Genomic DNA, 23638 nt, shown 5'->3' with positions numbered 1-23638 from the left:
TCATAGACACACACACAGACACACATACTCAGTGCAGCACACACACATACTTAGTGCAACTCACACACACACCTCTACCCCCTAGTCCCCCCGGAGGGCAGTGCAATGAATTGGCCAGAGATTCCCTGGGACTGTGCAGATTTGCAGAGAAGCCTGGGTAGGATGGATGGAAAGGAGTTAACATCATGCTGTTTGGTAGACGGCAGCCCCTGCACACACACAGGACACCTGTTCTTAGAGCAGCTGATGTGTACAGCAGAAACAGAACTCCGGCTAGGTAGGAGCTGGAGAAATCAGGTAACACGTCCTGTGTTTAGCAGAGTCTGAGAGCTTTGTATGGTTAATAACTCCTCCTCTTGTCCTATTTTCCATTTGGTTATTTATAGCTATGCTTTGGTGGTAGCTTGTATTAAACTTTCAGAGTTGAGGAATGAGGTGGAGGGTTAGTGAGAAATTGTTCACGTTACTATAATAAGAGAAGTGTTAGGGAAGTGATTTGCATTTGTGTGTCTAGAAAGATTTGAAAGTAAGTGGTCCTGTGTGTCCATAATAAAGTAAAGTCTTATTAATTGGAAGAATTAGGGAAATGGCTAAATTATAGAAGAAAAGGATTTAAAGTATGTACGGAAACTGGAATAGCCTTTCTTAGGTTTCTGTTACACTTCAGAGACTAGATGGGAGTGATCTCTAAATCCCAGTCTGAGCTCACACCTCTACTCTCTGCACATATTGTGTAAGAATAGGTGTTTCCAGAGTGGCTGGGGCACACCTTCCAGTAACTTCCTGAGAAAGGTTGCGTATGGAGGTAAAATTGAGACCATGTATGTGAAAATGTTGACACTGTACTCTCACATTTAATTGAGAGTTTGGCTGAGTGCAGAATTCTAGGTTGAAGATCATTTTTTTCTCACAATTGCGAGGCATTTTGAACTTGACTTTATGGTGACCTTGGTCAGCTGCATGTTGGATGTCTCCAGTGTTGGAACCGTGAGGTCTTCCCTTTCAGACTGACCAGTCTCTGCAGAAGTCGGATCACTGGCCAGTAAGAGCTGCCCAGGGTGTTGGTGGCAGCATTTATTTCACACACAGCCCCTTAGTCTCCCCTCTTTCTGTTTGGTACCCATGTTCCAGTTGTGCCTGTTGTTTCCCAGCTGGGAATTCCTCTTGAGAGGGAATCAGTCCCTGTGCTTCTGCTGCAGGAAGGGAGGGTGCACACCTGGTGGCCAGGCGTGAGAAGGGGATCCTGGCTATCTCAGTCCTCAGTTTAGTGCCTCGGTTCCAGGAGGAACCGAGCCATTTGAAGACGTTGCTGTGTAAACTTGGATTTCCTCTTTCCTCCTCAGTGCCCCCCCAACCCCCACCCATTTAGATTCTGCTTGCTTTGTGGATAATGTAGGGTTTTGTTCATCTGCTTCTCAGCTTCCAGAGTTCTGTGGCTCTTGTGTCTTTCTGTGTTCTCCTGTTCTTGGGGGTTCAGATCTTTTTGAGCTTATTTCAATACTGTTATCTTATTGGGGTTCAAGTGGGAGCAAACCTCTCTTTCATTCTAACTCAGAAGCTTGTTATTTTAGTGGTTGCCCTAGAACAGTGGTTCTCACCTAGGGCAGTTTTGTCTGCAGGGAACATTAGGCAGTGTCTGGGGATGTTTTGAGTTGTTACAGCTCAGGAAGGGTTACCAGCGTCTCGTGGGTAGAGGCCAGAGAAACTATCGTGCATCCTGTGATTGACACAACAGCTCCCACCACTAGGAATAATCTGGCCCTAACTGTCCGTGCTGCTGCTGCTAAGAAATGCTACCTTAGAACCTGTAACTGGCGTATGTGTCAACATCTACAATTAATCAGCATCTGCTTGCTCCTTGAAACCCTGTCCCCTGTCTTCGAGTGCTGTGGGGCTTTTTGTTGTTGTTGATTTCCATTTTCTAGTCCCCTTTGCCCCCCATGACTGTTGTACATTTGTTGTTTAGTGACTAATTCATGTCCAGCTCTTTTGTGATCCCGTGGACAGTAGCCCACTAAGCTCCTCTGTCCATGGGTTTTCTCTCGGCGAGAATACTGGAGTAGGTTGCCATTTCCTTCTCCAGGGGATCTTCCCAGCCCAGGGATTGAACCCGTGCCTCCTGCTTGGCAGGTGGGTTCTTTACCACTGAGCCACCAGGGAAGCCTCACTGTTGTACATGGTGACTTTAATCCTCATATTTACCACTTTCTTTTTCAGATTTCTTAGGCAGATTACATTATCTTGAATAATTTTTTTACTGCCTTAAGTACATACCCATACCTTTAAATTTCCTTGGTGAGCCTCCGTTAGTGATAGAGTCTTGGTTTTCATTTACCTGGAAATTTATTTTTCATTATTTTTCAAGACTGCCTTTACCTGGTACACAGTTAAAAGGTGATTGTTTGCTTTTTGTTTTTTCCTAGTTCCTTGAGACTTACTCTCATGTTTTCAGGCTTCTGTTATTAATATGCACAATTTCGCCTGTAGGTCTCTTCTTTCAGGAGGCTTTGAGGACCTTGTGCCTGTAATTTCACTGTGATGTGATTAGGTGAAGTTACCTTTTTTTATTTCCTGCCCAGGCTTTGTTGGGAATCCGAAATTTGAGGAGTTTCTGCCTTTGATTAACTCTGGGAAGTTCCTATATATCTATATGCATTATCTGTATACAGCTTCTGTCTCATTTTCTCTTTCCTCTCATTTTGGGACTTTGATTAGATAAGTATTTAACGTGCTTACTCTGTTAGTCATGTTTCTTGATTTCCATTATACTTAACATTTTATTGCTGTCCCTCTCCGTGCTTTGTCTTCAGTCATTTTCAAGTTAGGCTCCTGTTTGCTGTTTCTCTCTTCATCATGTGTGTTTATTTGATATTAAACCAACCCTTGAACTTAAAAAATGTGTTATTTTTAATTTGTTTGGTGGAACTACCCATGTTAAGAGTTTGAAAAGTGTGAAACATACAGAAAAGTGGAAAGAATAGCACATTGAGCTCCTATATGCTAGGGACCCTTCATCTGGATGTACAAGTTGTTACCACTTCACCACATTTGCCTCGTTTCTTTCTTGCTTCTTTGACTGGACTGGGTCTTCCTTGCTTCATGCGGGCTTTTCTAGTTGCGGTGAGCAGCTACTCTAGTTGCGGTGTGCAGGCTTCTCTGCGGAGCTTGGACCCTAGGGTGCATGGACTTCAAAAGTTGCACACATTTCTTTCTACCTCCTTTCACCCTTCTGTCTCCACTAATTATTCTATTCTGAATTATTTGTCCAGACAATATAATGTTTTATTCTCTAAGGACTTTTTCCAGTAAAACAAATTGAAAACATATTGAAAAATGCATTTATCACATCCAAGAAATTTAATATCTGAATATTATTTAATACAAAGTTAATATTCAGTGTTTCTCACTGGTTAGTTAATACCCTTTATGGTTTTTATTCCTGCGGTAAGGATCCACTGAATGATCATATATTGCATTTATTTGTCATATTTTTCTTGGCTCTTATTTTCTACTTTATTTTTTATAATTTCAGTATATAAAGTCTTTAAGAGTCTGAATATGTTGTTTTTCTGCTGACTCTCACTCATGCGGTTTGTTTCATATTGTGTGTGTATGTTTTAATGTGAGGTATAGTTGTTGGAAATCATAGATAACAAATCTTTAGTGCTAATGTTGAAAGTTTCTTCCTTCTGAGAGGCTTTCCTTGTGTTTCTCTCAGGTGCCTCGGGAAACTAGTATCCTATGAACATTTGAAACTAAATTTTCAGTTTTAGTTTCCCTAGGCCACCTAGGTAGTAGTAATTTGAATGCATAAAGACTGGCTTGTTGGGTTCTCCCCTGATTTCCCCCAATTATTCCTGTGATTTTCCTAGTGTGCAGTAGAGGGACAAGATTTGTTTCTGGTTTACCCTATAATCTACAGATATAATTCTTTGGGGTCCCCTGTTTATTGTGGGACTCCCTGCCTTACTTACGTTGTCCCAAGTCCTGTTTTTCCCAGTACGTATGCATGGTCCTGAAAACTAATGTTTCGGCTCAAGGTTTGGCAAATGCCTTCTTGGAGAATGCTGCCTTTTTATTCTCTTTACCGATCTGGATTCTTGCTTCCGGTTAGTTTTGTTCCTGAGTATTCCTTAACCTCTTGCTCCTTGATGGTTTTGGAAAAAATTGTGATGTAATATGATGTGACATTTGTATATATTGCCAAAATGATCACAGTAAGCCTAGTTAATACCTGTCACCATACATAGTTTAGAATTTTTTTTTCTGGGAATGAGAACTTTTAAAATCTACTCTTTTAGCAAATTTCAAATGTGCAGTGTTGTATTATTAACTCTATAACCATGCTGTAGATTCCATCCTCAGGACTTTGTTTTGCCACTAGGAGTCTGCACCTTCTGACCCTCTTCACCCATTGCCCATGTCTCTGTCAACCACTAGTCTGTTCTCTGTGCCTGTGAGCTTATTTGTTTGGTTGGTTTTCACATTCCACATGTGAGTGAGATCACTGGGTATTTGTCTTTCTTCTGCAAGTTATTTCATTTAACATACTGGCATCAAAATCTATCCATGTTGTCACAAATGACTAAATTTTTTCTTTTTTTTTAAATGGCTGAATAATATTCTCCGTACAGATTGCCTTTTATTTTGTTTCTAAAAGATTCTTATTGTACCGCTCTGATATTAGCTTATGTTTTAAGTGATCTCAATTAGATTAAAATAATCCTGATTTTTCAGTTAGATTTTCCATTTTTTAAAACCATTGCTATTACAAAACATGCACAGCTCACTCCATTCAAGACTTTAAAGTTGTCTTTGTCAGTTTTTATGGACATGTTACTGACATTAGGATGTTTGTTACTTGTACAACATTGAGAATCAACACATCTGAGTGTTTCAGACCAAATATGGTGGTAGAAAATTTGATCTGTTGAGTAGATGTAGTTGTAGAAACTGTTTTACCTGAATGTGACCCTGGAAGGGTCACTTGCAGAATTAGCCCAGTAAATATTACCCTGAATTTCTTAATCTTTCGGTATTATGCTTGAATTCATTCAGTTTTTTTTTTCTTTTAAAGTATAGTTTTGAATAGTTTTTAACAAGCATTTGTGTTGAGTGAGTCAGGAAAACTTTATGATCAATTACAAAATAAAATATAGTGTTACAGAGCTAGTGTCTTTCCCTCCCCTCTCCCATCCCACACTTGAGCTAATAAAAGAATTAGCTCAAGATATATTCATTAAGCCCTTTTTGCTGGGTGTTTGGCTCGGAACTTGTGATTAATAAGTGAAATTTTCAAGTATCTCAGTCTAATGAAGAGCCCTCACCTCCTACTTTGCTTACACATAGAATGTGCGTACATACATTTGCTCTATCCCCATCATTTTTTAATCTGATTTCAGTTGAAAGTAGCACAACATAGAAGGTAGCATTTTTATCTCTCAGTCTGAAAACACTGTTTTCAGTTTCATTATAGTGAATATAGGCTTGCATTAATGCAATATAATAACTTATTAACTTCCCCACACCACTTGCAATGTACCATTAAAAAGACTAAACAATTTGTTTTGAAAATTAAATATTTGAATATATTCAAGATCTTTTAGCCAAATAAAGTCAATTGCTTAGATTTTCAACTGCTGTATATGTATATTCAAAGAAGAACAATCCTTATGTTTCTGACTATTTGTAGCTTCTTTCATCAGAAGAAAACTACCACAGCATTTGTCTCAGCCAGTCAGATAGTCAGTGTGGTTCTCCTCCAAGGGGTTGGTCAGAAGAGTTGGATGAACGTGGGCATACCTTATATACCAGTGACTATACTAATGAAAAGGTACATTCTTTTTTTCTCATCTAGTTTCCTTGGCAGATTCCTCTCATAAAATCGTTGTGTACTGAAGCTCTAGTAGTATTTTTAAAACTCATGAAAATATTTTCTTGCAATTCTGTAGTCCTGTCAGCTGACAGTCTGAAAATTCAATGTAACTACTGATTCATGGTTTTAAACCGCTTCCAGTTGTCATAATTTTTGTGGTGTCAACCTGTTTAAGACAGAACCTTTTTAAGAGTAGACCCGTTGAATGTCATTCTGTTTATGCCTCTTCAGTAAACATATTTCTTTGTGTTTTTCTTGGCAAATAGTTTTTTGGGAATAGTTTTCTCAACATGTCATAATAATCCCCCTCACTTCCTACATTGCTTTATCTTTTATAACCAAATTATGTAAAACAAAAACCATGAATCTAGTGCTTTATGATTAATTAATTAGTGTGAGAATACTTGTTGTAATTTTATGTGTTTATCATCAGAGAAGGTAATGGTTGGTTGTGCTAGTTTAAAGAATAAAAGCCTTGGAAATAAATGGAGATAGGATTTTCACTCCACATTGTTTCTTTAGTTATTTAACACTAGAACACATGAAAACAATAATTTTCATTTGTTTCACAATCAAGATCATATGTTTTAATCTTTACTCCTTCATATTTCCGGTATTATATGAAGTTTTGTTGTTGGTGTTACTTAAATTGTATGAATAAGCTGTGTTGGCTACCGCAGGTAATTAATTCCTAAGGGTTTGTATGAAGTTTGGATTAAATCGTTTAGTAGTTTCATCCTTAAAGATTGAAGAAAAATTGCCTTTTGTTAATTTCTCAACCCTGATTTCAGGGTTGTGTGTCCTTGTGTCCACATACATACATATATATGTTGTCCACATATGTGTCTTTGTATCTTTATGTTATCCATTTCTTGTGTTGTTAAGTGGTGTTTGGATTGCTAGCTTGACACTGGATGAAAGAGAGAAAATAAATTTGCATTTAATATTTAGTTCCTTATTTTTATTGAACTTAAAATGCTAGTCTGTTAGTATAAGTTTGTTATATTTCTTTTGGAATGTTTTTGAGCAACTAGAATAAAATTCATAAGAATATCATCTAATACCTATGATTTTATAAGCTTAAGCTCAACTTTATCTGTGTTTAAAATATAACACCTGTTTTGTTTTTATAGTGGCTCAAGCATGTTGACGATCAAGGTAGACAATATTACTACAGTGCAGATGGAGCTCGGTCAGAATGGGAGTTGCCAAAGGTAATAAACCTTCACCCTGAGCTTCTGTGTAAACATAGTGGGTGCAGTAATACCTGAAAATGGTGGCGACAGATTTAGTTTTAAATTTTTATTCAGCTCTTGAAAAGCAGCAAGACTAGTTTTTCCATAATTCATTGAGAATTTTTTGCTTAAATTATTCTGTGACATACATTTATCTTATAACTATATAATATTGATAATCCCTATTTAAAAGTTCTTTGATTCAGTTTTTCATTGTTCCTGGATCCAAGATCCCTTTTAAGTGGCAGTAATGTAAAGAGTTCTCTTAAATTTGTTGAGTTTTCTGCATGAAGTTGGTGTTAAACTTATTTAAAAGAAAAACAACTCAGTATTCAAGTTTATTCTTGTATGTAGAAGTGTATTATAGTTGAATCAGTCATAAGCAGCATGTGGTAATGAGACCTTCTGAGGTCTCACTGGCTCTCTAAAGATAAATGTACCAGGGCTGAGTTTATCTAAAGCAGTAGGTTTCAAAATGGTTGTGTACTTACCACTGTTAGTATTAAGATATAAATATATATAAATATTAATGATATCTGAGCAAACATTTACATTTTAATTGGTACCTTATTTTAACATTTTAGAAAACACCTGAGTAGCAGATGCATCTGTAGTGTCAATTATCAGATAGACAGACATTAGTTTCTAAAGAAATTTTTTTTCCCCAAAGTAAGTCAATTTAAAGAAAAATATTAGTAGTTTAGAGATACATGGATATAGAAAAGATCATTAAAAAATATAGTGCAGTGGATAGAATAAACTATATTCAGAGGGACAGGAAGATAACAAATATTAAAACATGGTTAAAGGAGATGGAAGGGGTGGAAAGTTTCCTGTATGCACAAATGGGGAATTCTCAAAGAAGAAAATGGAAGAAGTGGTAGAGAAATAGTATTTTGGAAATATAATTTCTTGGAATTTTCTGAAACTAAAGGAAGGCATGAGTCTTCAACTGGAGCCTTCAATACTGACCAGAACACAGAAAAATAAAACACATATTGACAAATTTTGCTGATCAAAGGGTAAAAAGCAAGATTACCTGTGGTGGCAGTTTGCATCATTTGATCCATTCCTCACCCACTCCCATATCAGTGCTTTTTGCTGTGTACCTTTGTAGTGACCTCTTGCTGTGAATGGGGGCATATTGTCCTGCTGTTACCATGACTGAATATAGTCTAGACATGTGACTTGCTTCCACTGATGGGTTGTGAGCAAATGTATCAAAAACATGGTATTGAAAAGGGCTTGTACACCAGGGCTTGCTTTTCCACCTCTGCCTCTGCTGTGAGAGGAATGTATGGTCCTAGGTAGAATAAATAACTATATTTTAAGAAAATGAACAGAGTCTCAAGAGATCTGTGGGACCATACAGAAGACCTAACATTCATTTCATGAGAATTCCAGAAGGAGTGAAGAAAGAGTGAGAGGCTGAAAAATAATTTCAGAAACAATGTTTGAAAACATCTGATTTGATAAAAGACAAACCACCAGATTCATGAAGCTGAGTAAATACCAAACAGTATGGACTTGAAGAAATCCATATCCAGACACGCTGTAATCAAATTTCTGAAAACTAAAGACTTCACCTCCCCACCTCGCCCCACCCTGCCCCTGCAAGAAATATCGTGAAAGCAACTCAGTGAAACAACACAGTACTTTGCAGGGTAATAATGATTTGAATAGCAGAGGATGTCTTATTAGAAACCATGAAGCCAGAAGGAAGTGGCACAGCATTTTACAAATGCGGAAAGAAAAAACTCATGGTTGTACATCTAGCAAAAATACCCTTCAGGCATGAAAGTAAAATAAAGACATTTTCAGATTAAAGTAAACCCAGAGATTTATTACCAACACTCTTATTCTCAAAGAATTGCTATAAGAAATCCTTAAAATGGAAGAGAAATGATAAATGAAGAAAACTTGGAACGTTAAAAATGAACAGAGTATAATGGGAAGGGTGAATATCTGAAGATATTCTATGCAAATGGACATCAAAGCTGCAATAGCAGTATTCATATCAGACGAAATAGGCTTTAAAATAAAGACAGTTATAAGAGACAAAGGACACTACATAAAGATTAAAGGATCAATCCAAGAAAAAGATATAACAATTGTAAATACATATATACACCCAGCATAGGAATATCTCAATATATAAGGCAAATGCAAACAGCCATAAAAGGAGAAATCAACAGTAGCATAACAGTAGTGGGGACTTTAACACTTCACTTTGGTCAATGGACAGATCATCCAGACAGAAAATGAATAAGAAAACATAGGCTTTAAATGACACCCAAGGCTGGATGGACTTAATTGATATTTATAGAGCATTCCATCCAAAAGCGGCAAAGTACACGTTCTCAAGTGCACATAGAACACTCTCCAGGACTGATCACAGGCTAGGCCACAAGGTATGCCTCAGTAAATTCAAGAAAATTGAAGTCATGTTAGGCATCTTTTCCAGTCACAGTGCTTTGAGATTAGGAATCTAACTGCAAGGAAAAAACCGTAAAAAACACAAACACGTGGAGACTAGACTACATGCTACTAGACAACCAATTGATCACTTAGGAAATCAAAAAGGAAATAAAATTATATCTGACCTTTAAAAAAATTAGAACATTTCTAAGGTGGAGATGTTATCTAGGACAACTGTATTGTGAAGAGGGGAGAGTAGTGTGATAATTGTTGGTAAGGTTTCTACATTTCACTTGAAATAGTAAAATTCTGATATTGGTAGACTGGGAGGAATTAAATACATAATTTGTAATAGGCTAGAGTAAGCACTAAAAAACTAACGCAAAATAGACTCAAAGAGCTATAGATTAAACTACATTAGTAAAAACTCAAGATAGTCCGTAGGAAGGCAGGAAAGGAGAAACAGGCATGATAAACAGAACATAAAGCAGCAGACTTAAATCCTAACATTTAAATAAATTACATTAAATGTAAATGGTTTAAACAGAGCTATTGAATATTTTTGGAAATGATAAAAACCATGACCCAATTATATGTTTCTACAAAAAGATCACTTCAAATGTAATGATATATTACATCATGCTGAGGATTACTTATCATATAGTTTATAGTAAATCTCATACTTCATGGTGCCATTGCAGAAGCTTTGCCATTAAAATTAGGTCTTAGACTATAACTTTCCTGTCAATGTTTCTATTCAACAATTTTAAAAAAAGAAAAGAATTGAGACGCAGTTGTTCCTTTTATTATTAGAAAATCAGGAGATTTGGCAAACTCAGAACTGTTACTAGGTCAGCAAGTTTGCTGGACATAAAATCAACCTAAAAACTACCCAATTCTCTAGTAAAAAGTTAATTTGAAAATATGATAGGAATAAAGTTCTTTTTTATATTAGCAGCAACAATGCCAAGAAGAATCATAAGATTATACCTGTAGAAAGTTTGTAAGATCTTAAGAAAATTTCAGAGCAGGATTGAGGGGCATAAAAGATGATCTGAAATGATGCGATATACCATTATGATCTTGGGTTGGGATGCTTAACATTGTAACAGTGTCCCCATTGATCTGGAAATTGACTGCATTTCCATTTACTATTCCCGTCTCCACCTTTTTTGTTTTTTTGAATTGATGCTAAATTTTACTTACAAGCAAAAGTCTGTGAAGAACCAAAATATTCCTGAGTAGGGAGAATGTCTACTTAAGAATAGGAGAGAGGTGGGGTCCCTGCTCTAGTGATTAAGTTGTGGGCACATGTGCAGAGAAATAGACCAGCAGAACAGAATAGGAACCTCAGATGTAGCATCACAAATCCCCGGGTAAAGCATGGACTGTACAATAAATATTTAGAAGATTATTGGTTATTTCCAGGGGAGGAAAATGAAATAAACATAGATCTTGATTTCTCACCCAATGATTAATTCCAGGTAGATGACAGTTGTAAATGTAATAAGCAAAACTTTAAAGGCTGTAGAATGCTAGATCAGAGAATGTCTTTGACTTCAGAGAGGAAGCATTTCTTCAATAAGACTGTGTAAGGAAAAACTAAAGGAAAAGATGGACAGACGTGACTACATACAATCCAGCAGAACACCTTTTAATATTAAAGATACCATACACAAAGGGGACGACATGAGCTTTGGGCTCAGAAAAGCTACATTGAATTTGTAAAGCTTACAAAGGCTTAGAAACCAAAATGTATAAAGAACTTGCTGGTTCTTTATGTACACACTAGTGAGAGAGAGAACCTAATTGAAAATAGGCAAAATATGTGACTGTCAGGGGAATGTGTAATTTCCTTGGTTCTGTCTCGTCACAACAAAAATTTGAAGCGACGGGCGTTAAAGCCCTAGGTGTGTCACAGTTTTCGGACAGTGTTACAGCTCTGTGTTACAGCTCAGTTTTATTTAGAAAGTAAAGGAAAATACATCGTCTAGGCATGAGGGCATGCTGACCCAAAAGTGGAGGGAGAGAGAGAGAGACAGTATGCGCGGGAGAGAAAGACCCCGGGCCCTTTGGCTCCTGTTTTTATATGTTTTTCCCTCCCCCTGGGCCTGCCCTATGTAAATTGGGCTAGCCAGGAGTGCTGTTTGTTCTACCTGAGGTCCTCACTCTGGTCCTCAGACCTTCCTTTGTTATATTTTTGCGGACTTTTTCCTTCCTTGTCTTTTAGCCACCGCCATTTTGGACTCCTTTTTCCTATTCTAACTACCTAATATGACTAAGCCATACGGAGGAAAGGAAATTCATGAAATAAGTATTTGAAAAGAATTTCCAAGTCACCAGGAGAATGAAAGCAATGAAGTAACATTATACATAGTATATACATTTATTTTCTATACACAAATGCTTATAAATTCAACAGTACCAAGTAAGGCAGTGGAGAGTATTATATTCTGCTGGTTGGAGTGCTGTTAGTTCCCCATTGTTCAGAAGGTTAAATTGTGCTGTCTGTGAAACAGCTAGGTGGTGTTTTGCTGGGCTCCAGAGAGCTCTGGTCCTTTGTATCTCAGCACAAAAAGAATTCAGCAAGAGGCAAAGTAATAGATAAGATGTGACTATTAGAATAGGACACTTGTGGGGCTTACAAGTGGGTGGGTGAGAGAGTGACAAGTGCTGAGAACTTACTGGGTTGCAGTTTTATAATCAGAGGAAAAGTAGGGAAGGGCAAAAGACCATCTGTCTCATTCTTGAGTAGACATCATGCTTTCATCATCAGCTCCTCCTCCAGATTGGGCAGAGGAGTTTTCTTGTCCCTGCCTTGTCAAGCCAGGGCTGTCATGCCACTATGGAAAAATTACTTCAGGTCTCAGTACAGTGAGGGTCTTTCACTTTGAAGTGTCACCTTTCCATAAATTACTGTCTTCTTTATGCAGGCAGAGAGCATGTCCTAGGTATCATTAACTTACTGAGCACACTGGGCAGGATGTGGGCCTCATGCCACCACACAGCAAGCCTGCTTGGTTTTGTGGTTAAGTAAGCCTGCTTTCTTCAGTGATCTTTAACGTATTGTGGTCTCCCAGAGCCCCCTAAAGTTCCTCTCTATCTACAGTCCTCAAATGGTATTTTTGAGCTATTTGATTATCCTATTCTACCCCTATCATCCACATATAAGGTAGTGTTATGAGGAAGTGAAGTATAAATGAGTTTGAGCTGCAAAGTCACCAACATGGATTTAGTTTTTTTTTTTAATTGTTGTTTTTTTAATAAAAGCATTATTGAGTGAAAAACCAAATTGAAGATTGATATGTGTGATATGATTCCACTTATGTAAAATTTAAAAGCCCACAGGTAATATGTAGTTATAGATATATGGATATGTACTGAAGTGTAAAGTTCCTGAGAATGGTGAAGACTGAGTTATATGGTACTGCTAGGCAGGGGTTAATGTGTGTGTTAGTTGCTCAGTCGTGTCCAATACTTTGCCACCTTATGGCCTGTAGCCTGTCAGGCTCCTCTATTCTTGGAATTCTCCAGGCAAAAATGCTGGAGTGGGTTGCCATTTCCTTCTGCAGGGGATCTTCCAGACCCCGGCATCGATCCAAGGTGTCCAACATTGCAAGGCAGATTCTTCACTGTCTGAACCACCAGGGAAGCCCTTGCTGGGGAGGTGAAGAGGAACAGAATCTAAAAAATGTGCTCAGAGGACCCTCATATTTTATTTCTTTAGAAATCAGAAAGTTACTGTCTTAGTTATGTTGGAGCTCAGTGGTGGGTTTTTACTATAGTTGGTATTCTCTTGTATGTTTGAAGTTATTCAAATAAAAATGCAATTAAAATTCTTAAAAGAGGTTTTTTAAGAAGATTTTTTAAATGTTTTAGTCATCTTGTTCACCTAGATGTGTTTGTGTATTTTAACTGGTGTCTTATTTTTCTTTTCTGTAATTGTGTGACACTTTATGTTTGTCTTCTGTCTGCACTAGATTTTATATCACATTTTATTTATGCTTTATTTGCTTTTATGAACATACTGTTGCCAAGTAAAACTGTCAACACCTTTAAAATGGTGATTATTACCCAGTTTAATTTTACATTATTTTTGTTGCCCTGAGAAAAGGATTTCTAAACAGTTGTGGTAATTATAAAGTTCAAAAGCTAGGGTAGATGTCCATTAAAGTTCATAGACAAGCTTATACACAACTGAACATTTTAATTGTTCCTAACAATGATTGCATTGAAGTGATAATACAACTCTACCTAATGACTGGGTTTCTGCACTTACGAAATTTATTTCACAGAAATTTGGGGGGGAAGCCTTTAATCCTCATCTTTGTTCCTTCTATAAGTGATCCTTCTGTGAACTTGTGTGACAGATTTTAAGATTGCTGTTCATTAGGCAACAGTGAGTGAAAGACATACACCCATGTGACTACCTGGCTTTGGCAAATTCTGATGTGAAAAATGAAGTAACAGCTTTGGGAAACAGTTTGCAGGGCCTCATTTTGGAAAGTGAAGAAATGACATACTGTGGAGAAAGATGTTGGAAGGTTTTTTAAAATAATAAAAACAGTATAAATTATGTATTATTGAAATTTAATAATAAGATAAAATAATTTCACTGAAATTACATGAGTCATTAAAATTTAAGATTTACTGGGGTTTTTTGAGAAGTAGATATTAGGAATACTTTGGTTTCAGGAGAAGAATGTATCCCTTAAAAATAGATGAATTTTCTTTTGTCATTTTATTATAATTTATTATTTATAATATATTAAAACTTCCTGTATGAAACAGCATAACTCTTAAACCTCACATTCTCAAATGTTTATGCCTGGTGGTCTCCCTGACATTTCAAACATTGTAAAACTTAGAATCTTATTAATAATGTGTTCTTAATTTTATATGTAATCTTTGTTTGGCAGTTACTACTTATCCTTTGTGAGGAGGGCATGATGACCCACTGCAGCGGAGAATCCCCATGGACAGAGGAGCCTGGTGGGCTACAGTCCATGGGGTTGCAAAGTGTGGGACGCAACTGAGCGTCTAAGCACAGCACTTATCCTTTGTACACAACTGATATACTCACGATTGGTGTCTGGCACTAGTACAGTCACTACTGTTTGACTTGGTTACATTTTACTACTTCAGAGAAATAAATAGTAGTGTGCTTGGCCTATAAATAGAAAGTAAAAGTAAAAACAAAAAGCCCTTTAAATGTGAATATACTGTTGTGTATGAAAGCGTCATTTTAAAAACATAAGACAATAACTGAATTCATGTGGATTTTCAAAGTAGAAGGAACTTTAAAAAATTAATTAGTCTGATGACCTCATTTTACAAATCATCATAACTAATATTTATTGAGACCCTATCAGGGCAACATTTGGCACTTTTTGTATGCTATTTAACCCTCTACTTCTGTTGTATCTGTTTTACAGTGAATGCAATTTAGACTTGGGGATATTAAGTGTTTTGCCAAAACTAACATGACCTTGGTCTCTCCAACACCCAAGTGTGTGAACTGGTGCCAAGTGCTGGTCAGAGATGAGGGAACTCCTGTTAGTGTCACATGGTGAGCTTTGCCTGATGCCACGTGTCACTCAGAGCCAGCATGTGTAGATTCCACTTTTGCTTCTGTTATTTATGAGGTGTAATTTGTTTTCTTTAGTACAATGCTTCATCTCAGCAGCAAAGAGAAATTATTAAAAGTAGGAGTCTGGACAGGCGGCTGCAAGAACCAATAGTATTGTCAAAGTGGAGACATAGCACCATTGTGCTGGACGCCAATGACAAGGTAGGACATTCTGAGAAGATAAATCTGTTGAGAACTCGGGCAGGTTCTTTATGCTTTATTTTCTTCTTTGTTGAGTCTCATACCTTAAGGTGGTGACTTATTGCATGCCATATCTGTTTGTCCCAGAGTGGGGATTGGTTTTGAAGTTTTCTGGTTTTTGACCTATGGCATAATGATGTATGTATACAGGATACATTTGGGCCTGGTGGGTGATAGGTTTTTTTCATAATCTCATTTTAAAGTCACACATCATCATTGTTTGTCTTCAGTTTCTAAGAGATTTAATGGTAAAGACATTTAATTAACTTTCCCAGCCCAGGGAAGATTGAAAGCCTGCTCCTCCTGTTTCCCTAACAGCTCTCTACTCAAAGTGCTTCTGAGAAGTCATGTTCTCTCTTTGAAATAGGGAGTGGATTTTGATGCAAACATGAGATTGGAAAAGTGGTAGAATTTTTAACTTCCTTGTGAGTTATATCTTTACCTTGTGACCTCAAGTCCGGTGATAGAATAGGAAATTACTACAAATTTTTAGACATCAGACATACTGATGTTAAAGTGGTAGTAATGATGTGAGAGTGGCAGTAACACCCTAAAATTGAAATATTTGGCACTGGGGACTCTTATTTTACCAACAAGATTCTCTTTTGGCATAGTGAATAGGTTTCCTGCATTTGCAGGCATGTTAGTGAAAGCAAGAGGCCCTCTCCTGAGGCATATTTCTCTGTGTTTGGATACTTTCAGTCCTAAATTCATTTTTAAATGATCTCTATCAGTCGGTCAAATAAGTACTTCTAATTTCTGTTTGTAAGGATATTAGGTGGTGGAGTGTAGAGTAAAGGAATGAAATTCTGGAGTTTGTCCTATTGAAGACTTGGAAATATATTAGCATTGAAGTTAACCTATGCAGGTAATAGTCTAGAGATTTTTATTAATAATAAAAATATTCATTTAACTATAAGAACCAGATTACACTTCAGTGTCTACAAAAAACTCCTGTACTATATGTGATGAATGCTCTAGTGCCCAGGCTATGGTTGAACCAACTGTTGCATCATCCGTTGGACTCTAGAATAAAAAGGATGCCTATTTTGCTGATGTAGACTTAAAATTTCTTACCTCTTTGTAATCTTTATTGAGATTCATTTTCAGTATATTATTAGAATAACATGTGGAGTTCTTCTTTCATATCCTTTTTCATCTAATTGTTTCAGAATATGATAATGTGATTTTCTTGAGACTAGACTTATTTCTGTAGAAATGGCTTTTCCTCCCTCTACCTTTATAAATAGGAATCATTGATAATTATTTCATCAGATAAACTCTGTTACTTATCATCATCTTCTAGTATATATGTTTTTAAGATTTCAGATTATAAAAGAGGGACTATACCAGAACTAGCTGGTGGACTAATACAAGGGGTAAAATCTGTATAACTTGAAAAGTAATCATAGAAACCTAATACTGTGTGGCAAATGTTGTTACAATGCTATAGGTCCTAATTCAGTTGCCAGACAACCTTGAAGGAGGTAGGTGAGGGTATGTAGTTACCACTCATTATTCAGTTACTTATTTTCTAGTTTATGGGTCATCAAATCTTTCCTCTTTTTCTCACACTGTTTTAATATTAGACACTCTTTGAGAAGTCAAGAAATGGAAAAGCAAAACTTCTGAAGCTGTTGGAAAAAGTACTTAAATGAGGCTAAACTGACATGTGGACATGAAATGTAATTTCTTTTTATAAAGAAATATTTGACATGATTTTAATGTTTTCTCTATTTGTATGTAGGCCTTGGATGTTTGCTTTTAAGGTTGTCCCTTCAAGAATTTTCCCTGTAACATTTCACTGTTGCCTAGTTTCCGTATTTACAAATTATATAGTTATGAACCTGAAGACTTTTTTCCAAGTAAATGGATGTTGAATTAACGGTTTTGTATTGTGGTTTAATAAAAATTCCCTGGCTCGTCACCAGTATTTTATTCAGTTTCATAGGTACAGAAAAGTAGATGATACAGATGTGAAGATGAATGTCCAGAGAAATTATCTGGCTTTATAAGAAAGTTAATAATAGATGTTGGCATATGATTTTACTAATTCTCTTTTCCTGAAATTATTCAAAGCTTCTAGGAGAACAGAGAACATTTAAATGGAACTTGGCTGTTGGTACCAATAAAATGTTTCTTTGGTCTTATCCTCCATGAATAGTGTTACAAATACCTGAGGTAGAAATCACATACCATTCTAATATTGACAAAGCAGAATTTCTTTGAAAATGCACATTATTGGCTTGCTTCTATTATATTCTTGTAGGCTTAGACTTTAAAATGTTCCTTTTTTTTCTGGTGAGTTATTAATCTGTAAATCTGAGGTTTCTTCTTTGCATACTAAAAAAAAATCTTTATTTCTAATAACTGAGGTTAGCTATAAATTATATTAAATATTAATAGCAATTTAATTAAATACAAGTTCTCATTCTGGCAGTTGCCAAGTAGTTCCTGTGAGTGTTCTGTGCCAAATCCTACCAGGATTCACACCAAGAGCAAATTAATATGTTGACTGTTAACATTTTTATCCACAAGTGTGCCGATTGTACTTACTTTAAATACGGTTAATTTAAGCCGATGCAGCGTCATGCTTTTAAGGCAGCATGCCTCATTTCTTTTGAGTAATCTTGTATATGATATTTAAGTTAATAGTAATTGGTACAAAATATGCCATATTTTATAAACTTTATGACATCTGTAGTTTTCACATCTGTACCATATTAGTTTCATAGCTAAATATAGAAGGGAAGTAACTAGGAAAAAATTTTTCTCAGCCTCCCTTATTAAGCTCTCCCTCTGTGAGTAGAGGGAGAAATAGAATTATATGAAATAGAGTAACATTTTTCATTACTTATTTTTTGTAGGAATCTCCATCTGCCTCAAAACCCTGCTATCCTGAACATGAGTCTTCTCCCTCTTCACCAAAGCACCAAGATACAGTTAGTATGATAGCAGCAAGTAGAAAATATAGTCCAATTATTTTAATCAGTTTCAGCAAATTAATTTTCTCTTAAGTGTAATGTTTAAATATCTCTTGGGCTTCTATAAAATTTCACTGGTCTCTCAAAAAATAACCAGATAATAGGTTTAAATTAAAAATCAGATTTTATTGATTTAAAAATTCCCTGCTTTGTGCAAAATATGGTACCTTCGTGATCAACTTGTATACCATATTTATAAGGGATGAATTTATGTTTGGCTTTTGAACATAAATGTTAAAGTCCCTGAAGAATACTATCAAGTTTACACAATACCCTTTCTTCCTCAGGCCAACAGTCCAAAGGTAAGAAGCACCCTCCTCCTCATTAACGAGCTTAGATGCCCTTTTCCCCTCTAAAACGTCAGATGCATCACCCAGCCTATGCCAGGTAATATTGGCAGTACCTAACTCAGCCTGAGGTTTCTCCTAAGCTTAGAAAACTGCCAGTGACTTCTCTTCAGTCTTAACGTTGGAGACATTCTGCTTGACCTCAATGTTTGCAGGATACCCCTCCCCAAGTCTTCCTATATTTGCTGCTCCTCCACTTCCCCTTCAGTGGCTCCATTTCCTTTCAGAAAGGGGGACTGAACTTCGTGTTGAGGTCTGCGAGACTGTGCCTATCCTGGGTCCTCAGCCCCGCTGTCTTGCTGCCCTCTGGCTCTTCAGCTCCAGGGCCTTCATGTACTGAAACCCATGTCCCTCACATCTTTGTCCAGTCAACTTCTAGGTCATTCCTTAGAGCTCAGTTCAGGCTCAGAATTTTAATCTAATCCTCTAGATTTGGTCAGATTTCCCTGTAGTGGATTTCCCTGGTGGCTCAGTAAAGAATCTGCCTATAATGCAGGAGACCTGGGTTCAATCCCTGGGTCAGGAAGATCTCCTGGAGAAGGGAATGGCTACCCATTCCAGTATTCTTGCCTGGGAAATTCCATGGACAGAGGAGCCTGGCGGGCAACAGTCCATGGGGTCGCAAAAAGTTGGACAGGACTGAGCGACTATCATTTTCACTTTCATACTTTCTCTGTAGTCCTCTTCATAGCATTTAAGTATATGTTATTTGATTCTGTAAAATAGAGCAACTCTTTTCACTTCTTATTTCTTGTAGGAGCTTCCAACCCTTAGTTAATATCTTCCCCACTAGACAAAGGAAAGCTTCCTTAGAGCAGAACCAGAGTACTCAGTGTGGCAGAGTTTTGGTGTTCCAGGGAGTTTTGCTGAATGAAGAAATGAAATTTGTAAAGTTTTTTAAAAAACAAACTTTTTATTATTATTTCCTTAATTTTAAGGAATAAACTTTATTAGGATACTTCTGATTTCCTAGGGGCACAGATTTTCACAGGTGGTGCTTTCCTTTTACAGGCTCTTCCTCACTTCCCTGAGCAAGTCTGGTCTTTTGATTCATCTAACATGTTGTCCACCTGTCCTTCTGATGTTGCTCAGAAGGTTTCACTGCCTGCCCTGCTCCTTGGCTTCTCTGCACCTACAGTTAATCCTGAGCTGACTTGTAGGAGGACTCTGTAGGTCCTGCCCCGACTAACCTCAGCGTAACCATCTCTCTTCTTTTTCTCTGAGCTCCAAGTCATTGACGGCGTGGATGGAGTGAGAGTTACCTTGTGTTCCCCCATCTCCCTGCTGAGAGTTTAAACTCCAAAGGGACTCATAGGGATAGATGGGGGCTGCTTTCTCCTTTTTTATTTTACATTGTTTAACACAGTCCTGGGTACATAAACATCAAATAAAGATAAAAGTGAATGTGATTTTAGTGGTTTTGTTAAGAATCATCATATGAACCTAAGGTACTGTTACTGCAGTATGCTTAATTTATCCATCTATCTAGAAAAAGGGAAAAACCTTTTTAAACTTAAGTATGGGTAATATATAACTTCTAAGAAGACCTTTTATAAATTATTTATATTTTGGTAAAAGGGAATTTCTAGGTAATCCTAGAAACATGAGTTTATAAATGTCACATGTAGGTTACAAAGGACTGTTAGCAGATTATTCTCCCAGGCAGTTATCCTGTCTCAAGGGTTTGCCAAGCACCCTGACTGTCCTGGACTAAGGGTCCCCTCTGATGGCCGTGGCAGGGAACTACCTCACCAGGATTCTGTTTCATTCTTTATTTTCTTGCACGTGGAAGAAAAATGGAACAACTCTGTTAATTCTGCCTAAGGCTGTTCTGTTTTCTTATAAGTGTAGAGTGTCCTTCCCCCCATCCCCCAGTTCAGCACCCTCCAGCCACCCCGCTGCCCCGGCCAGAGGCTTCTGTCCCCTAAATATCTTCCTCAGCCTCTGCTCCCTGTCCTCCACTTGCCTTGTTTGAACTGAGTCTTTTACCTGTCTTTCCCACTCTTACCCAATTAATATGATCAAATATTTTCTTAGTTCTTTGAGTTAAAATCCGGTTGGGATAAAGCCTTACTGGTAAGAAAAGAGAAGCTACAAATGTAGAAATGAAACTGATACTATAATCAGTGTTAGTTACTCGGTGTCATCTTTAAATCTCTGCAAATTGCCCAGCTACCTCTCAAATCTCTCTTTTTTTAAAATTAAAACTGTATTGAAATAATAGAACTAACATTCTGTACCGTTCACCCATTTAAACTGTACAGTTTGGTAGTTGTTAGTGTTAATATATTCAGATACATGCAACTATTGTTACACTCATTTTAGAATATCTTCATCACCTCAAAAAGAAGTACTCATCTGTCATGACGCCCTCTACCTCCACACCCCATCAAGCCCCAAGCAGCCAGTATTACTTTCTATCTCACTAATTTGCCTGTTCTGGTCCTTTCATATGAGTAGAATCATATGATACGTGGTCTTTTTTTACAAGCTTTGCTCACTTGCATTTGATGTCTTCAGTCTCTTCTAATCAAAGCAGATTAAAATTTCATCCTTTAATACAAATTTTAAACATGTTCATTTTTTTCTTGTTTTCTTTCCAGTTTTCAAATACATTATTTTTCATAGTCACCTGAAGTCCTTTTTAGAAATAGGTAGTATATACATCTTTTAAAAAATTGATAAGGTTTCTCTGCAGTGTGACTAGAGCATGGATTCGGTAGGATTTTGTAGGCTGATCTAAAGACCTAATCTTTATTTGTCCCAATGTGCTTATGAGAATATGCGTTTTAAAGTTTTCAGTTACTGAATAGTGAATACAGTTTTGAATATATAATTTGGAAACAAGCTTTGACCTTAGGTTTTCAAACAATGGTATTAAAGTGCTTTACCCACTTTGGAGCAAAGGACATTTCAACATGTTCTTTAAGAAGAGTGTTTAGTGGACAAATTGTCTTAATTTTTTTCCACTGAACATGATTTAGACATTAATTTTTTTTTTAAATAAAACTGGTTCTTTAAACATTTTTGTAATCTAGGTGAAACTCACTTAACATAAAATTAGTCATTAACTATTTTAAGGACTTCCCTGGTGGCTCAGAGGGTAAAGCGTCTGCCTGCAGTGCGGGAAACATGGGTTCAATCCCTGTGTCGGGAAGATCCCCTGGAGAAGGAAATGGCAACCCACTCCAGTACTCTTGCCTGGAAAATTCCATGGACAGAGGAGCCTGATAGGATATAGTCCATGGGTCGCGAAGAGTCGGACACGACTGAGCGACTTCACTTTCATTTAACTGTTCTAAAGTTTGTAATTCAGTGGCGTTAGTGTATTTACAACATGTGCCTAGTTTTAGGACGCTTTCATTAAGAGACCTCTACCCATCAAGCAGTCACTGTACACTTCCCCGCCCCTTCTCCCCTCCCCTCAGTGAGCTCTAGTTTGAAGATCTGTATGGATTTACCTGTCCTGGAAGTTTCATCACAGTGGTTCTTTTTCAACATTATATTCTTCCTCTGTGTAGAAAGAATATTTTTATTACATTATTATAAGATGATTAACTGAAGATAAATGTTTTCTTGGGAGATATTGATTTTGATAGTAACAGTTATTACCCAAAATTGGGAAATGCTTACTTTACTAAATGAATGCAAAATCAGTTACAAATTCTGGAGCCTGCAAAGTGGTTATGAACCTGTGGAAGTTTTCCCAGATTACTCAGTGGAACAAATATTTTATTGTTTTCTTGCCTTATTAGGATAAGACAATCTTATTACAGTCTTTTTGGTTCAACCTTAACCAGTTTTGCTAGTTCTTATTAAAACATTCCTGCTTATTTTCAACTTGAAGTTTCCTTTGGAGTATCAGCATATTCAGACTAAGAAATATTCGTGTGTGAGTATGGACAGTTTTTAGAGGACTAAGAAATATTTGTGTGAGTACAGACAGATTTTAGAGGACTTAACAAAGTCTTTATGAAGTTATTTTAGTAAGCTACACAAACACATTGATGGACTTTGATCCTAAGTGGAGAAAAGTACACCAAATAGTATGAAATAAAAATCTGTCTAAATTCCTTCCTCCAAAGCTCACACCTGAATAGTCAAACCTGTATCCTCCTGCTCATCACTTTTATGTCAGATGCAGAATTTCAGTGTTTAAGAGCTAAAGCTTTATTTTCTCCATCACTGACCTTCTCTTACATTTCTTTTTTTAATGCCTTCTTTTATTTATTTAATTTTATTTTTTGGCTGTGCCACACAGCATGCAGGATCTTAACTTCCTGACCAGGGATCAAACCCACACCCCCTGCAGTGGAAGAGAGGAGTTATTCGTTTGTTTGCTTTTGGCTGCGCTGGGCCTTTGTTGCTCTGCACGGGCTTTCTCTAGTTGCAGGAGCGGGAGCCACTCTAGTTGCAGTGCGCCAGCCTCCCACTGTGGTGGCTTCTCTTGTTTCGGGCACAGGCTCTGGGTGCACTGGCTCCTGCCGTTGCAGCATGCGGGATCTGCATTGCGGCGTGCGGAATCTTTCATTGTTGCTCTGTGGCACGTGAGCATCTTCCTGGACCAGGAATGTAACCCGTGTGCCCTGCTTTGGCAGATGAATTCTTAACCACTGGACTCAGTGAAGTCCCTCTCTTACATTTCTTAGTAATGTGATAGCACAGCTAGTTTGTTGGTTAATTACTGACCTTTCCATCACTGACCTCCTCTTATATTTCTTTTCTTAATGCCCTCTTTTATTTTATTTAATTATATTTTTTGGCCGCACCACGCAGCTACTTTGTGGGTTAATTACTTCAATAAATATATATTGAGCCCCAGGTTGCTGCTAACCACTGTGCTGGGCGCTGTCATACAGCGATGAGCACAGCAGATCTAGTTCCAGCATACAGCCTGATAGAGGGTGAATAAATTATATGTAATAGTGCTTGCATTAAGTGCAACACAG

General features: G+C 37.2%; 1 protein-coding gene across 8 annotated transcripts in view; it reads left to right on the top strand.

Moving 5' to 3' along the window:
- The window catches only part of ARHGAP12 (Rho GTPase activating protein 12), a 122036-nt gene that overhangs the window by 65610 nt on the left and 32788 nt on the right, over positions 1-23638 (top strand). For 3 of the 8 annotated variants that reach the window (XM_040248055.1, XM_040248057.1, XM_040248056.1), the window contains 4 exons: positions 5693-5833; positions 7009-7089; positions 15194-15319; positions 18226-18300. In XM_040248055.1, the coding sequence (XP_040103989.1) occupies positions 5693-5833; positions 7009-7089; positions 15194-15319; positions 18226-18300 (423 nt within the window). The remainder of the gene's footprint in view (positions 1-5692; positions 5834-7008; positions 7090-15193; positions 15320-18225; positions 18301-23638) is intronic. The other 5 variants (XM_040248059.1, XM_040248061.1, XM_040248062.1 and 2 more) reach the window with 3 other exon arrangements.

This window comes from Oryx dammah, unplaced genomic scaffold (genome assembly GCF_014754425.2).
Source record: "Oryx dammah isolate SB20612 unplaced genomic scaffold, SCBI_Odam_1.1 HiC_scaffold_10, whole genome shotgun sequence".
Taxonomy (NCBI): Eukaryota; Metazoa; Chordata; class Mammalia; order Artiodactyla; family Bovidae; genus Oryx; species Oryx dammah.
This window is presented reverse-complemented; position numbering and strand designations above follow the sequence as displayed.